Below are 18,508 nucleotides of genomic sequence, written 5' to 3'. Positions count from 1 at the left end.
CGCGGATACTTTTTAGATGACCCAATATATAACAAACTGGTAAACATTAAAACTTCTTCTTTAGCAGTAAAATATTTTTAACGTAATCGTCCATTTTTCAAAGCTGGAGATGATAAACCGATATTTGGTTCATATAATCGTGCTCTACATACACTGTTATAGATAACCAAATTATCGATTTATCATCTCCAGTTTCGAAAAATGAACGATGTACCCTAAGAAAAGTGAACGTTGCTATGTAGTTTACATTCACTTTGTCAGAGGGCAGTAGTGCGCGGCAGTATGTGGCTACGGCCGATATTCATAGTCGAAGAATCTTATTTCAAGACCGTCTTAAATAATGCTAAGACACTAATGCAGCCTTTTGATTGGTTCATGACTTCTTTAGACCGTACTTAAGACGGTTTTGAATATAAGAAGGGACTATAGCCGGAATCATAGTTCTGTCTTAATCTCAAGCAATGTCTTAAGATGCTAATACGGCTCTCTAATTGGTTCATACACCAGCTTAAGACCATCTCGAATCTTGAGCACCGTCTATGGATTCCGCCTTACGAATACCAGCCTACGTTGTGGCTGCTGTGCCCAATATGATGCCAAGCGTGTCTGGGCGCCGGCGATGACTAACGGCAAAGGACAATTGGCGGGAAATCGTTAAGTTTGCAAAGAAATGTTACTCATTGATTTTTACTCATATACCATAAGGTGTAATATAAATTCAAATGAATATTTAGAACGTACAAATTAAAAGAATAGAGATTGCGTGCGTATGATGGCTCGAATATCGCATTACTAGATTAGAATATGAGAAACTAAGAAAATCTACAATATAAACATTTATCTGACGACGCGAGCAATTATCCAATGACAGCAGTCGATCTCGCAATGAACATAAAGGGATGATTAATCTTACCGAACACTAACTTAAAATCTATCGCTGAAGCTTACAAAAGGTCCTCACGCAGAATGCCTTGACACCAGAGAGAGAGAGAGGGGGGTGGGGGAAGAGGAAAATCGGAAAAAAGAATTAACTTGAGCGCCGCAACTAACGCTTGCAATAGAAATTTAGAGGGAAGTATTACATGTATTATCCATTTGATGAAATGTTGTGTGAGAAACCTCAAAAGATTCATCTAATTTTTGTGAAAAAGTGATAAAATAAAAAGTGAACAAAAGTAACATAGAGAACCGAGCAAGAAAGATTTCTTTTTATTTATTGTATTTTAAATTTCTTTTTTGGACATATATGTATATACATTTCTTTTATATCAGCTTTCTCATAATATTGGGTCATCTAAAAAATATCCGCGGTTTTTTCTCACTAGATGTGTGTTTATGGTCATATATCTAGTGATAAAATACCGCGGATACTTTTTAGATGACCCAATATTTTCATAGATATATAATTATATATTGGGTCATCTAAAAAGTATCCGCGGATTTTTGTCACTAGATGTGTGTTGATGGTTATATATCTAGTGACAAAGTACCGCGGATACTTTTTAGATGACCCAATAATATTTCTTTATACAAATATATAATTTTAAGTTAATTTAATATTTCTCCTAATTTTTCTATATTTTTCCTTTATTTTTTAATATATTTACAATTTATTTTTATTAATTTTCATAAAGTTTAAATTATTTAATTGCAATATTAAGTTTATTCGCGTCGCATGCTCTAATATGCTCCAATACGTTCCTACAATAGCACTTACTTCAACGAATTCGTTGAATTGCGATGCGAATAAATCTAGTGAGTTTTGCGAGGAATTTTGACAGAGTGAAAAAAGAATGAAAAGAGAAAGAAATTTAGGTGGTAACCGTGACAACGTTGGGTACTTACTTATTTCACGCATGCGCACTCCATTTTGGCCAACATTAATATCAAAGATACCGACAGAGAGTTGCGTTACTGTATATATTGTGCTTTGCACTCAGCAATCTGCACAGTGGCTGGATCACACCTTGAGAAGAACTGGCGCCTGCTATTATTATAATAACGATCTTTCTTTTGCAGAATTTATTTTAGTTAAATTTTAATTATTTCTTTTTTTTATTGAAATATGAATGAAATAGAAAATTTACGACAAAGAGTCATAGAGCTCGAAAACGAGCTGCAAGAAAAGAAAGATAAAAATGTGACATTAACAACAAGGGGAAGGATTGAACATATGTCAGATGAAGTAGTGGATTCGAATCCATATAGGTAAGTTTCAAAATGTTTGTCGTCACTTTTATTATTTTAGTATGTACAAAATTAGACGATTAGGTACGTTATTTTATGTAACTTGTTACCATCACTGATATAATTAGAAGATAATAACATATGCTTTCCAGCGAGTGCCACAGATGACACAGTAACACAGCAAGTAACACATAATCTGTTTTTTGTTCTTGTACTAGACTGCTCTAGAACTTTCTTTCTCGCTTTCGACAAATATTAAACATATATCTATCTCATTTTAAGTTCTAAAAGTGTATATATTGGATCATCTAAAAAGTATCCGCGGTTTTTTGTCACTAGATGGTGTTGACCATCAATACCATAGTTCAGCCACAGAAAACAGACTTACAGTGAATCATTACATCCTTGTTTGCCAATGTTAAATAAGGATGAAATAATCACTGTGTTAACTGTGTTGCTTGTTGGAAAGCACACAGAATAATTTTTTATTTTTTTATAATATTAAAGTAAGATATTAGATTTAAAAATTACATTGACATTTTACACGGCTCAATTTTCGGCAAAATTACTATACCGATGTTATGAAACTGGCCAATACATACAGTCATTCCATTCTTCAGAGGAATAGCTTGATGATTAACTAGTTTGATATCGATGTTATAAGCTGTGTAAACATAATAATTTAATAATTATTGTTAACTTTTCTTTATATTAAACTTGTCTAATAACTTTTATAATTCTACTTTATATTGATATTTTATTATTCTTTAAAGATTTTCTTTACAAACGCAAATTTTATTAAAAAGTTTTATTAAACATTGTTTATAAATGTTAATGTCATTATTGAGAGTACATTCTAATATTTACTGCCAATATTGAAAGTTTATACTTCACTTATTATCTGTGTGTAATAAATTATACTAACCAAAACTTCTTATAAATCAAAGAACTGGAAAGGATACGGGCAGTAGAAATCAAGCGCAATGTCGCGCAAATAATGTATCTATGTGAAACTTCTTTATTCACTAAAATACGCTTACATGTTTCGGCTCACTTTTGAGCTCTCCTCAGAGACAACACAAACTAACATAAATAAATGGTAAATAAAAATTATCCTGTCATGGTGAGCTCCCCTATCTCGAGAATTTAAATGCCAGAATTAAACCCAAAAAGAGTGAAAGAAAAAGAAAAAAGAAAAATGAACGAAAATAAGAAAATGATGGAGATCGGAATAGAGAATATGAAAAACTAATTTATCAAAAACTTTAAGATTATAATTAATTATCCCAAAAGTAAGAATCCTAAATTTCACCTTGATAATTTGTGTTTCATTATTAAAATATTGTTAGAGAATGATTATTCATTGAACTTTATATTTTAGAATATTAACAATCGTTTGAAGAAAATTATTATGGCTAGTAATAGGAAGAGTGTTGTTAATGATAATAGGGTTGAAGCAGTGCAGCCTTCGTGGTTCACTGTTCCTTTCATTTGTGATATTACTGAGAAGTTAAGCAAGTTGAATAGCAAGCGTGAGGGTATCGTTCTATAGTACTAATAAATTGCGAGAATTCATTAGGGTGCATAAGGATCCTTTACCGCGTGACAAGAAGTTGAATGTTATTTATAAGATCTCGTGTAAGAGTTGCGATGCAAGTTATGTAGGACAGACGTATAGACAGCTGAGGTCAAGAATCACGGAATATAAGAACCACATCCGATGTGAGAACACTCTACTAATGTCATAACGGAGCATCGGTTATAAGAGGGCCATAATTTCGATTGGGACAACGTTACAATACTGGACGAGGAGTCTCACTACAGGAAGAGATTGATTTCGAAGATGATATTCATCAGGAGACAGACGCATGGACTCAACTTACAGACGGATATGGAGGGGCTTCGTAAGGCCTACCTCCTGATCATAGACAAGCTACAAAGGTTGTTGTCTAGTCAGTCAGTGTCGTCTGTATGCAGTAATGAGTCTTTCTGGCGTGATTTTTGATTACTTTCCAACTTTCATTTTCATGGAATTGATTAGCGTTTTTTAATGTTAAATTTTTTCATTTGTAACCTTGAATAATAGTAGCTAAAACTAAAAGTGACTCACTATCTGACACTGACTAGCCAAAATATCAAGAACCGGTTTTTGAATAATTCATAGTAATGTTTATGATATAGTTTGTGATTTGTGATCAGGTGAGCGTTCTTATTTTTGGAATAATTAATTATAATCTTAAAGTTTTTTGATAAATTAATTTTTCATATTCTTTATTCTGATATTTCCATCATTTCCTCATTTTCATCCATTTTTCTTTTTTCTTTTTTTTTCACTCTTTTTGGGTTTAATTCTGGCATTTAAATTCTCGAGATAGGGGAATTCATCATAACAGGATAATTTTTATTTACAATTTATTTATGTTAGTTTGTGTTGTCTCCGAGGAAGGCTCAAAAGTGAGTCGAAACATGTGTGTTTTAATGAATAAAGAAGTTTCACACTTTATAGATATATTATTTGCGCGATGTCTTCTGCGCTTGACTCCTACTGCTCGTATCCTTTCTAGTTCACATTATTATTATATATACATACTACAGATTTCCAATATTGGTAATGACTCAAAATATAGTCCAGAATCCAAGGATGCTACTCATAATTCTTTAAGAGCCTTAGCAGAAATCTGACTTATTATCTTAAGACAGTGTCTTATGACTTAAATCTTATTTTTAGTAACGCATAAGAACTATCTTGTGACTTATGTCTTATGGGCTTTCTACAATAAGCCATTAGTCACAAATCAGAAGTTAGAAACTAGAAATTGCGACTGTAACTGATCAATTTTGAAACTTCTGACTTCTGATTTATGATTAATGACTTATTGTAGAAGGTCCGTTAAAATCGTAAGTCAGTCTTTCTGCTACGGTCCTAAGAATTGAGTATAATTGGTCTAGGACATAAAGTACAACATATTTTTCTCAATATTTAAATTTAAATAAAATGTTTCTATCCAATTTTTTACTAAAAGAAATGTGTAAAAGAGAATTTTCTGAGTTTTATAAATTTGTAATTGTATTTACTTTCTAATATATACTTCTAATATCTTGCAGCCGATTGATGGCATTGAAGCGTATGGGTATCATTGAAAATTATGAAAAAATACGAGAATTAACGATAGCTATAGTTGGAATTGGTGGTGTTGGTAGTGTAACAGCAGAAATGTTGACAAGATGCGGTATTGGAAAGGTGGGAATATGATAATAACATAGATTATGTGTTAAATGAATCATTTAATGTTTTACTATATGTTTCAGTTAATACTGTTTGATTATGATAGTGTAGAACTTGCAAATATGAATAGGTTATTTTTTCAACCATATCAAACAGGCCAGAGTAAAGTAGAGGCTGCAGCAAATACTTTGCATTACATAAATCCTGATGTGGAAATTGAAATACACAACTATAATATTACGACTGTTAATCATTTTCAAAATTTTATGAATACAATAAGGTATACATACGTTTACAAATTAAATTTTTTTAAATCGATATATGGTTTAGTGGTTTTACTTAATTTAAATTATACATTTTTGCAGTAACTCTAGTTTGAAAAATGGTCCAGTCGATTTAGTACTGAGTTGTGTCGATAATTTTGAAGCTCGCATGGCAATAAATACTGCTTGTAATGAACTTAATCAGAAATGGTTTGAAAGTGGCGTATCTGAAAACGCAGTATCTGGTCACATTCAATTTATTGTACCTGGTGAAACAGCTTGTTTTGCAGTAAGACTTCAATTATTCAATAATTAATACCAAACCGTTTATTTTAAGTGATATATTTTTCCACACATAGACCTAAACATATTAGGAGAAAATGTTTCAAATGAAAGTTTTACAATTTTAAGATGTAAGCGACATCGATTGAATCTCAAATGAATAAAATAAAATTAATGTACACTTGAACTTATAGTATTGACTCTTGTAGATATTACATTTTGTTTATAAAGATTATGTTTCACGGGTTTCCTCCATGTCCAGATCCATTCTTGGAATGCCAACGTTTCGTGAACCTTGCCACTTCATCAGGGCGAGGAGCAGCATATATATATATATATATATATATATATATATATATATATATATATATATATATTGCATATACATATATATATATATATTAGGTGTTGGAATTAATTCGTAGCGTTTTACAAGTGATGGGAAGTACTTTCATTAATGTATTTTTTAATGCTCATGTGAAATAAATAACATTCTTTCATTAAAAACGCTACGAATTAATTCCAACACCTAATATATACAGCATATATATATATATATATATATATATCTACAGTGTCCTATTTTAATTATCAGACAAATATCTCGAAAAAGACAAAAGTTTTATGGACTGAACGGGGACGAATAATAATACAATTAATTTTTTTTTTTCGAAAAAAATTGATATTTTAAAGGCTATTTAAAAAAAATGAAAAAATATAATTTTTTTTACTTAATATGATTTCTCTAATTATTCTGTACATAAATGTATTAGTTTATTAGTAGTTTATTAGTTTTAATAGTTTAGTCTGACACTGCTGAAACATATTGAAATATATCTAGAATGTCTCAACTATTAATATTTTTTGACAATATTTTTATGCAAAGAATAATGAGCTGAATTAATTGATGTAAAGAAAACACATAGTTGTTTATTATTCAATATTCAAAAGAACACATGTCAGCCGAACCCTTTGGATAATGTCAATAGAACTGTAACTTTAAAGTCTCAATTCGGAAGTACTTAAAAATAATTTCATTATTGTATTTTTAAAAGTTCTCTTTAAGAATATTTAATCAAATGTAAGAATATGTAATAAAAAATGTTTATAATTTTAATGTGATCTAAACAACACTAAAAGGTCATACTAACATTACTTCCTATATAACACACTTATTTAGAATTAGATAGCTTAATTCTATAGCTTTCGTATGAAATATTTTTTTCGAAAATACTTCATTTTTAAGATAATCGAACTGTATCACTTAAAATGAAACCCTATATATTTACAAATTATATATAAAAAAATAATATATCCATCTCTTAAGTAATTATTAGGTAGTTTTCTTAACTTGATTTATTTTTACATCTTATTTTATATTATTCGTGTATAGAAGCATTATGATAAGAAATAAATGCTTGAAGTTAGAATAAAGCTTTTTTTTTCAAAATTTGTTAATTGAATTTGTTAATTCAATAGAAATATTTGTATACCACTTAAAACAAATTGTTGACACATCATAAAAAATCACTCTATAATGCTTTTTAGGCTATCATCTTTAAAGATACCAAAAGGTTTGTGAATTGTTTCCATGTTTTTATCCATTGCTAATGCCAACCATTGCAATTATCCATTGTTTTGTGAACCCTGTCGTTCATTTCATAAGGGCGAAACGTTGACATTAGTAATGAATAAAAACACAGTGATAATCTGCAAACCTTTTGATATTTTTGAAAATCACTATGATTTTTAATTTCATTTAAAAAGATTATTTATATATCTATAATTATTTTATAAAAATTATTCTGCGATTATTTTAATAGTACATTCGAATTTTCAGTGTGCTCCACCTTTGATTGTAGCATCTAGCATTGATGAGAAAACTTTGAAACGTGAAGGAGTATGTGCTGCGTCATTACCTACTACGATGGGTATCGTAGCAGGCTTTTTGGTGCAGAATACTTTAAAGTTTTTATTAAAATTTGGCAAAATATCTCATTATTTAGGTTACAATGCTATGGAAGATTTCTTTCCTACTATGACTTTGCGACCAAATCCAAATTGTGATGATAAATATTGTAAACAAAGGCAAAAAGAATATTTGGCAAAGCCAAAAATCCAACAGAACCAAACTGCTATTATTGAGAAACCTGTACATGAAGATAATGAATGGGGTATATAAAATATACACACGCACGTACGCACACATGTATACATATACAGAGTGTCTCATAAATTTTTGCCAACCGCTTTTGTATAGATAGAGCGGATTAAGTTGAATCGACAAATCCTCTACTATTTTGCAATTTTCATGATTAACGAGATATTAATCACTAAAAATCGATGAATATTGGTTCTTTTCAATAATTTTTCTCATATACTATCAACTTTGCAGAAAAACAGTGAGAGATAAAAATTGTTTATATTCTTTTCATATATATATATATGAGAAGAATTATGTATATATATATATAAAGTTCTGAGAATTTTTTCAGAATTTTTTAATACCGTATTTTCCCATGTTGATAAAAATAAGATGCAATACTAAAAAGTTAATTAAAAACTCTGAAAAAATTCTTAGAGTTTTATGAGAAGAAAATTATTGATTTTTGTCTTTTATAGTTTTTCTGTAAAGTTGATAATATTTGAGTAAAAAATTATTGAAGACCAATATTTGACTATTTTTGTAATCAATATCTCATTAATTATTGAAAAAATTGCAAAATGGTACAGGATTTTTCGACTCAATTTAGTCCGCTCTATCTACACAAAAGTGCTTGGCAAAAAACTTACAAAAGACACCCTGTGTATACAAGGTGGGGCATTTTAATCGCCTTAATCAGATATCTTAGACCCGTATTCAGAACGCACTTACAACAATGTTAGCGCGCTAACATGCTATAATTTATATTACGCATACTATAGATTTTTAGAGATAAAAGCGCATTCGGAATATGAGTCTTAGAAACTAAGAGAGATATATATAAGAAAAAGTTTTATATAAAAGTTGTAGATTTTCTTAAAGAAAAGAAGGTTTTTAAATAGGAACTACTATTTCTTATTGCATATTCTTGTAGCTGAAATCGAGACATTTTCAAAACATTATAATAAAGTAGATAAATTTTTTTCATTAAGCACTTTTCGAGTTACAAAACTTGACAGTTACTGTACTGCTGACATTAGCATGACCCAAGTGTACCACATGGAGGTAATCTGTTGTGTGTAAACATGTATATACATGCGCATGTGCATGTGTAAGAGAAGAGAAGGGGAATCAAAAGTTATATGTATCTGTTCTTGTTTCTATTCATTATTGGACTGATTATATTGTTTCTATTCATTATTGGACTGATGAGACCAGCTCGACTAACATACATTTTCTATGCTTAGCCAATTATCCAAAATAAACAATGTAGACGTAACGGAGATTTCAATCTTTTAGGATGCTTGATTTACATAAGTCTTTATCAATAAAGCATCCCAAACAATCTAAAAGTGTAATTTTTCCTCTCCCACACATACACGTATGCTCAGATACACACAGATTAAATCCGACTGAGTAATCTCCATGACTGAGTAATCTACATCTTGGATAATACTAATGTCAGCAGTACACCAGGTTTTATAACTCGAAAAGTTAACCCCTTCACTTACAATATCGTATGAGACTTATGGTAAGAAAATCAGACCAAACATGAGTAATCACTGGTGAGAGTCGTGAAAATCAATCAGGCTAAACATAAACGATTATGATACGTGCTATTGGAACTTAAATCATAGGGCAAGAGGTTAATGAAAAAATATTTTGTTAGTATTTTGAAAATGTCTCGACTTCAGCTACAAGAATATGCAATAAAAATTAGGTTCCTATTTAAAAAATTTATGTTGATCTTGATCTAACCTTGATAATGCCCCATATAAAATCTGTTATTTCTATCTTCTTTCCCCTAAGAAAATTTGAATTAATCGCATGCATAATTGCACATCAACTCGCACTAGTCCTCAATTTGTAATTACAATTAAAACATCTTATTTACATCTTCGAACAATATTTTTAAATATTTTTCTTAATAGGAATTTGCTTGGTCGATGAACGAAGTGATCATTCCGATGAAAAAGCAAGCATATTGTCAGCTTCAGGTGTGCGACATGCATATACTGTACCAACGCCTACCTATGCAACCAATTCAGAAGAACAAACTATTCCTGAATCTACAGGATTAAGTTTAGAAGAATTAATGGCGGAGATGAAATCAATTTGAAGATAATTCAATGCAGACATTTAAAAAATGTAAACTTCTTTTATATTTGCACAATATATCCTTTTTGTCATAGATATATAAAATTACCTGTTACTTATAATTTATAAAATAATTATTTATATGTTTGTTACAAAATAATTTTTTAATAAAAGTACAATATTTTAATAATGGTAGCAATTTCATATTAATAAAAAGATTATTTAAGATATATAGTACAATATTAATTTTCATGATATAAAATAAAAAATTTTTTGAAATATTTATATATTTTTATATTGATTAGTAGTATTTATTAATTATATTAAAACTTTTATAATAATAGATATTGTATAACAAAATTATATGTCAAATTTTTCAAAACACAGAGATGATCCTTCTTCCTCATAATCTTCTCTTGTCACTAAAAGATTAGGAAATATTGTATCTTCCGAAAGTTTTTTCCCACCAAACCATGCATAAGTAACTGGACTAAAAATTGGAAGAATCTTATTAGTCTTATTAACTTTTCACAAAATAAGAAATAGCAAATGTAATATATACACATATATGTATATATATATATATATAGTACTTTTGTGGTAAGTAGACGTTGACAGAATATTCAGCTGGAGCTAAACTTCTAACTTCTTTGTACACTCTGTCTTTAAATCCTGGAAACTTTGTATTACCACCAGTAAGAATAATATTGGATAAAAAATGGGGCCATGTTTCTTCGCTACAAGCTTTTATGGAATCCATAATGGCTTCTGGAATACCCATTTGTCGAATGCCAACATCTGATGGATGAAATAATATTTCTGGTATTGCAAATCTCTCATTAGTCAAACGTAATATTTGCTGCTCGTTGGGTGGCTCAGGGTCTTTAAGATATCCACGTCGAAGAGTTGTATAATCTGGCAAAACATAATCTTTAATAATATTATTCTCTAATTTATATCTGGTTTGTTCCATATCCTTAAAGAAGTCTTGTGATACAAAACAACAATCTTCTTTCACTTGATTAATTACATATGTTTCATCCATAACATGTAGCTGACGGTAAGATATGATTTCTTTCAGATGATTTGTTAAAAGTTTACCACCTACATCTATCCTTCGTATTCCTTCCTTTACTTTTGCATCATTAACATAAGGAATAATGTGTGTAAAACTGTAACCACTATCTACTACTATACAACATTTTGTAGTGGGATATTCCATTCTATAATTATAACACGAAAGACTTGCTGCATTTATTCTTAAGAGACTATGACATTCATATTCCTCAAAGAAGATCTCTGTCATAGCTTCTTGAACACTTGGAAAATTAAATATAGGTTCGGTCACTATCACAGATAACTGATTTAAATTAACCGAACATAAGTCTTTTGAAAACATATAGTCCCATACAGTTTTTTGAATGTCCCAATTAACTAGATAACCTTTCTGAAAAGGTAAAATATAAAATAGTCCAGAGGCGTCCCTGCATTCTTCGATTTGATTTCCAATGAAAGGTCTGCGACGTTCACTCTTTGCTTTCATTATACAATTTGGAACAAATCTAAAATATTTTCATCGATTAATAAGTAAATGCATCACTTTTCAGTCAATCGAAACGTAAGCGTCTCTTTTAAGTAATAGTAGTACTTACTTGGGTGTCTCATTGGCTAAACCAACTTTTGCTGTACAAGCACCATTATCAAGAATAAAAGTAGAATTAGTCATATTTAAAAAAATATATAATAAAGGAGATTTCAAATACAATTTTAATGTAATTGCCAGTAATAAAAAGGGGGCACGTCACACTTCTTATTATTCCCCTGCTTAGTTTTTTGACCCAAGGACCCTAAAAAAGGGTCACAATACCATGCGGCGAATTTGGATCATAGATCCTGTGATAACCTTTGGGGGGAGGGGGGGGGTTAATAGAAGAGAAAAGAAGCGGCACGGTTGTGCGGTTCCTATAGTTACCTAGTTAATTTTTGTACGCGTATCGCGCTAAAAGTCACTAGATCTATAAAGTACCGCAAACTCGCATCCATTTTCATGCGGCCATTTCGAATTTATGCATTTGCATTACGTGTTTTTGGGAAAATAAAGCCATCAAATATGTAAATCAATGTTTTTTAGTTATAATTAGTTTATTTATGAACAAAAAAAAATATGTACGAATGCTCGATTTATGTGTTCTTTAGTTTAATACGGATTTATTTGTCGTAGAAGTTTTGTGCATAAAAGTGCACGAAGAATATGTGTAAGTACAGTTCAGAACTGTTCAGAAATATGAAAGTATACATCACACGTGATCATCGTATGAGCTTGAACATTTTTAAGAGATTATTCGGCCAAGGTAAACATTTGAAAATGTTTCTAAAATGTACGGTTAGGTTAGCTGCACTCAATTGATCCTGGTGTACTTCAAATCGTGTACTATGTGCACTTCGGCCATTTTTACGCGACATTTCTGAAATCAATTGCGGTACTTTATAATCTAGTGACTTTAGATATCATTTTGCGGTTACAGGTTTTGGATCGTCATGTCCTCTTTCTCTCTGGCAGTACTTTATAGATCTAGTTACATTATTCGTCTATACAGCGCTTTTCCGGAACCATGTTTCGAACCCATTTTTTTCGTGACTAGTCGCTTGAGTTTGATCTCCTTCTTATTAGGCCTACAATTAGTCGGGAGACATTGTTGTATGTTGTGCCGTAAGAAATTAACCAATCATGGTCGATTGTTTCTTTCCATGTCGCGACAGTGGACAACCGAATACGCATGCGTTCGACATCCGACGCCGACATACGACGTATTATAGAACAGGCCTTATTCCGTGATCTCGAATCAAGTAGAAAAAAATCGAATCGACAATGAATCGAATTTCTCATAAATCGATTTTTGAGGGCGAAGAAAGATCGATTCTCGATGCATTGAATCGAAATCCGGTATCATTACTTTTAGTCCATGACTATACACTCCTTCTGAGAGGACGCCACTTGAAGTCAGTTCAAGTCATACTTGTGAATACAGCTGTATGTAACTATGTACCCATGATGTACCACGTCTAGAAAAGTCGAAACACCGTCCGCGTTGTACATATATCGCCTTTGTTTGAGGCAACTTGATGATATTTTTGCGTTTCTCTACTTTTATTTGTGAATATATACTTTCTCTTCAATCGAGAAACAAAACGGTTTTCTTTGGATTATTAAAATTGATTAAGGAGTGCGATTGTAGTGATTAACGTGCAACGAACAGGAGCCATTTTTGGTAAGTTCTGAAGGAGACTTGTAACAGAATTCTATGATGAAATCAATTGTCGCATAGTTATACTCTTCGTTCTGTTTTTACTACAAGCTTTTTGCGTTTTTACATGCATGCGAACCGTCTAGGAACTAATGAACGAAGAAAATATTTTTAACAAAAAATGTTGAACATATCGAGCACTCGTACGTTCGACTTATGTTAATTAAATAACTATCGTGTCGAAGGTTCATTGTACATTTTATATCATTGACCAAAGTATCTTTCTTTTCTTGGCGTAAACTCTTATAAGAATAAAGAAAACGAACTCACTATTTTTAGTTGATAAAACGCGCTTATATATGATGGTAAACCGGAGGTATAATCTGGAGGTTACAGTAAGTATATACATAAACCCAATTTTTCATTGCCTGCTTAACTTATGATTGACATCCAATGAGCTTCACCCATGACATCATCACAGATGAAGCCCATTGGATAAAATATTGGGTCAAGCCTAATTACAAGTTAATCAGAAAATGAAAAACTGGGCCGAAAATAATGTAGTGAGTACTCCATTTAGACATAAGTCGACAATAAGTATCATTTTATTTTTCTTGACATTTATTAAGTAACAAAGGCTGTTTTTTTTGTTTCGAGGAAACAATCGACCCAAGTATCAGTTTTATCTTTGTAAATCATTGGTTTAGCTGTGTTTAGCAGAAAAAGTAGTTTTGCAACTGCTGTGTTTAGCAGAAAAAGTAGTTTTGCAACTGTTATAAAATTCTTTAATGTGATTGGTGCTGCCCTTAGTTTTTTATTGAATCTAAATATATAAACTAATCATATATTCAAGAATTTTGGAAGAAGAATAGAATGATTTTATGTCGAGTGTGTGTCTCATAGACATTGTGGGACTTTTTAAAGAGTTTTATCGACAGTTGCCGCTATCATTAACTAATGCCAGCCACTAATGATAGCTGCACCTTCTTCTAGGGCCCCTATTCTGTAATGTTTTACATACGCCTACCGACAGTTACGAGAATAAGGGCCTATCCTGACCTATAAGGATTATCCTGTCATTGGCTGTCGCTGGCTAATGATAATGACAATCATCAATAAGACGTTTAGAAAATCCTGCTACTGATTTTTTAATTATTTGATTAATTTGTGGTTTAGACTTGCAGCGTGTTTGCGATTTGCTGACTCAAATTTATCTTTTTTAGTTTTATTTCTTATACAGTTTAGCTCTTCTTTTTCAGATAAAAAGAATAGATCATTGACTAGTAGTTGGGTCTAGTCAGAGTAAATTGACACTAAGCATAAAGATTACGTTCTGTTATATATTGCCAGTACTCAAAATCTATTTGTGCATGTAACATGTACTGTAAATTTTCAGTACTGTCAGTGAATATTAGAATGCTGTGACACACAATACTTGTTTTCCTGCTGGATTGCTTGCCCATTTGGAAATTATATTTGGATATTGAAAAGGGTGCGATCTATAGTGGAATAACTTATTAAGAGTGAAATAACACAGTACGGAAAACGATTGCGGAATAGAGAATGCGTAATAGAAACAACAATCAAAGATATTCTACATTATTCTGAATAGCGCTAATTGGTTGCTTCTATGACGCATTCTCTATTTCGCAATTGTTTTTCGCCTTGTGATTTCACCCTAAGACATAAGGAATTCATTAAGAAAACAAGCATCATGAGCATGCCATAGGTTTTAATCTCACTTAACTCGATGGTAATAACTGTGTTCTATTTGATGCTCACAGTTCTTGTGAGCATCATTTGTCCTTGTTTAACATTATAATAATTAACAAGGATGAAATGATTTCAAGAGCGTCAAATAGAATGCAGGTAATGTAAAAATTTTTTCTAGCTATGGTTAAGCACTGAAGTAATATAATATTTTTGTAATGAATAACTTTTAATGTTTGTGACCAATCATAGCTACAAAATAAATTGTTATCAAAACAAAATAATTTTATCAAGTTAAATGAGTTAATGAACAAATCTAAATCGCAAGTTAATCAGAAAATGAAAAAGCAGTCATAAAAGTTGTTCTATAACTAAAACTATCAGTTTAAGGATAGTTTATAAAACTGTCAATTTAGTGATTAATCATAGCTAAAAAAAATACGATTTTTACATCAGGTTAATCACAAGTTAATCACAAGTTAACCAGCTCATGAAAATACGAGTTTTAAAAGGAAAACTGAAGACGAAACAACAGTTGTGTTGACTTGTGTCACTACACCTTTATTTTTGTTATCTATTATCAATTAATGATTTCATAAATTTATCTGTCTAAAGAATCTATTCACATTATCTACCATCGATCGATGTTTTCATTATTTTTAATATTATCACTGTGACTACAATAATATTCAGTTTTTATATCATTTTTAGATTTTACTTTCTGTAAAAAGTTCTTCTTTTATATTCTTGGAATTTTATCTTTTTTCTAAGTAAAAATATTTAGATTATGAGCTAGCAAGTTCACATATCTGAATATAATATCAGAATATAATGTAATGATTCACAGATATAATATTTTAAGTACATAGTACTTACAGTATTAGTTTCGATCATCACTCAAATCTACCTTCAAATGTTAATTACTTTTTTGTTTTATGTTACAATTTTAAGTCTTTAATAGAATCTTAATTCATGGCAAAGATCATAACAAAATATACAACGTGATATTGAGAAAAATATTGAATTGTAGATTGCGTTATATTGTATTAGGTGTTGGAATTAATTCGTAGCGTTTTTAATGAAAGAATGTTATTTATTTCACATGAGCATTAAAAAATACATTAATGAAAGTACTTCCCATCACTTGTAAAACGCTACGAATTAATTCCAACACCTAATATAATTGGAAGAAAGAGGATAAGAGGATAATCCGTTTAATGGGAATCACTTATTATGATTGTAAATTGTAATAATGAAACATTTGTAATAATGACATTTTGAAACATTATACCCATTTATATGTATATAAATCTGTTATATAAGATTATAAATCATCTATTATATACAGTATACTAATTTGTATATATTGAATTAAAATTTGTTTCATTGAGTTAAGTACATTTAGAAATGAAAGTAAGTCTATTGTTTTTTCTTAATTGTAATTTTATTTCTGTTTTATGTAATAAAACATCGGATACGATGTAATACACTAAATCTAAATCAGATACTAACAAATTCAAAATACTTTCTTTTGAATAAGAATAATTTATTCTTTTCATTTGTTAGATTTATTTTGTAAAATAGCATATCGGGAAAGTTTTCAGTTTTTTCCTTTCGTTAGATTATGGTTGCGTTCGAGGAGCGTGCTGTCAATAACGTTATTTATGTCATGCTATCCTTGTTTCACGTTTAATAAACGATGAAGATAGAATGATACAAATAGCGCTAATAGAGTTTCCCATGTCTGTCCTTATTAGAATTTAAATTTCAATATTAAAATAATCGTTTCCTCTGAAACACAAGCCGGTTTCCTTTCCACGCGATAACACGATAAAAATATTAATATTTAGAAAATTGCGAGAACATTACACATTCGTTTTGTGACCGTGGAAGAATAATATAATAATAGATAAGTAATCAATGAGACGTAATAGGTACAATACTACATAGGTATTGTAATATATTCATATTCGAGTCAAAGATAAACGTGACAAGAGATTCGCGCGAGCGAAGAGACATTGCTTTTGCAATGTTGCGCGCACACGAAATCCTTTACTTTGATATGTCGTTCTCTGGCCAAATACGTAAAACTGACGTCATGCTTTTCTGTAAGAGCATAATATGGACGCCCACTAGAATCGCTTCTCTCGTAGATATGTCTTTCGCGAGTACGTACTCTTTTTCAAATCGATTGACGTATTTTTTTGCGACGTTTCTTCTTTGCGCGCGAAATTAATCTTCTCCTGCAGTTTGATCAATCACAAGACCCGCTCGATCGAAAAATATGTTCATATGACGTATGCCTCGAAAAATCGAGTATTCATAATTTGTTCTTATTAAGATCGTTTTAAGAGGAAAATTTATATGGTCAACTTAAAAGTTAAAAGTAAAATTAATTCAGAGAAAGAAATACAATTCTTTGTTTAAATTAGGTATTTACTACGACATTTTGAGATACAGAAAATTTGTGATATAAAATTATCAAAAATATAAGAATTATACGTGCGAGCATATGTGCGTGCGTGCGTCTTACATATCACTGTTAAATCTATAGTGTCAAAGTGTGAAATTTAACCTAATGTGAGTCGCCGCTGCTCTTACTTAATTATATTATTATTGTATATTAAAAACAAACACAATGTATATTATATATTCGACATTATACAGTATCACTGTTAAATTGTGTCATAGTGTTAAATTGACACAACATAGTGTCAAATTGAATTATCATTTCAGTAATGACAGTATATTTAGTAGGAGGAATCGCAACTCACTTAGATTAAATTTGATATTGTAGGTTTAACAATAATTAGAAACAGATCAAAAAACTTCAAGGGCTTCGCGTTTTGTCACAATTTTGCAATTTCTAACAAAACATTTAGCTATTGTTTAGTCTAATTTTCATTAAGTTATTTTGCTCAGATTAAATCTGAAAATCAACCATTACAAAAATATTATAATACAAAACGATAACAATATAAGTGACAAACTTTCATGTTATTTAAATACCTTTTTAAGAAAGGTAAAAAAAGGCGCTAAGAATACATCTATCTCGAAAAAAAATACTATTGTACTAAATTATAAAATGGTATATATATATATATATATATCTATATATATATGTATAAATTTATAAAATAACTTCGTAATATCATTATACTCGTTATATCATTGTACTTATAATAGACATTACAATTTTTATTATATCGAAATATTTACTTTATCATGCACAACTTATGCACATAATAGCACAAATAATTTTTCTTAGTGATCATTGTACTTACAATAAAGTTTAATTAAAGCCGTTTAATTTAAGACCATATTTATTAGATTTATCTCAATTAAATTACGAGAT

At 30.3% G+C, this 18,508-nt stretch overlaps 3 protein-coding genes across 7 annotated transcripts in view; 2 read left to right on the top strand and 1 right to left on the bottom strand.

Moving 5' to 3' along the window:
- The first annotated feature begins 1,882 nt into the window (after positions 1–1,882).
- Positions 1,883–10,388, top strand: Uba5 (Ubiquitin-like activating enzyme 5). Of its 3 annotated transcripts, none has more exons than XM_011059703.2 (6): positions 1,883–2,208; positions 5,293–5,428; positions 5,497–5,693; positions 5,779–5,965; positions 7,799–8,132; positions 10,033–10,388. In XM_011059703.2, exons 1-6 carry the CDS (start codon positions 2,066–2,068, stop codon positions 10,218–10,220), a joined length of 1,185 nt encoding a protein of 394 aa, XP_011058005.2. In that variant the 5' UTR covers positions 1,883–2,065; the 3' UTR covers positions 10,221–10,388. The 3 variants fall into 3 exon arrangements, with proteins under 3 accessions (XP_011058005.2, XP_087262815.1, XP_087262816.1); XM_087406689.1 differs by lacking the exon at positions 1,883–2,208 and adding an exon at positions 2,236–2,693; XM_087406690.1 differs by lacking the exon at positions 1,883–2,208 and adding an exon at positions 2,717–2,855.
- On the bottom strand, positions 10,240–12,137 carry LOC105148158 (Actin-related protein 6). Its single transcript, XM_011059704.2, has 3 exons — positions 11,851–12,137; positions 10,792–11,760; positions 10,240–10,688 (listed from the first exon to the last, which is right to left on the bottom strand). Exons 1-3 carry the CDS (start codon positions 11,922–11,924, stop codon positions 10,559–10,561), a joined length of 1,173 nt encoding a protein of 390 aa, XP_011058006.1. The 5' UTR covers positions 11,925–12,137; the 3' UTR covers positions 10,240–10,558.
- A 1,046-nt stretch (positions 12,138–13,183) lies between these two features.
- The window catches only part of LOC105148159 (DnaJ heat shock protein family (Hsp40) member B6 mrj), a 32,917-nt gene continuing 27,592 nt past the window's right edge, over positions 13,184–18,508 (top strand). The window contains exon 1 of one of the 3 annotated variants that reach the window (XM_011059705.2): positions 13,184–13,467. The gene's annotated coding sequence lies outside the window, so the exon portion shown is untranslated. Of the gene's footprint in view, positions 13,468–13,818; positions 13,839–18,508 lie in introns of those variants that run through there. The other 2 variants (XM_011059706.2, XM_087406704.1) reach the window with 2 other exon arrangements.

The sequence above is a fragment of the Acromyrmex echinatior genome, chromosome 1 (assembly GCF_024713525.1).
Source record: "Acromyrmex echinatior isolate Ae372 chromosome 1, ASM2471352v2, whole genome shotgun sequence".
NCBI lineage: Eukaryota > Metazoa > Arthropoda > Insecta > Hymenoptera > Formicidae > Acromyrmex > Acromyrmex echinatior.
This window is presented reverse-complemented; position numbering and strand designations above follow the sequence as displayed.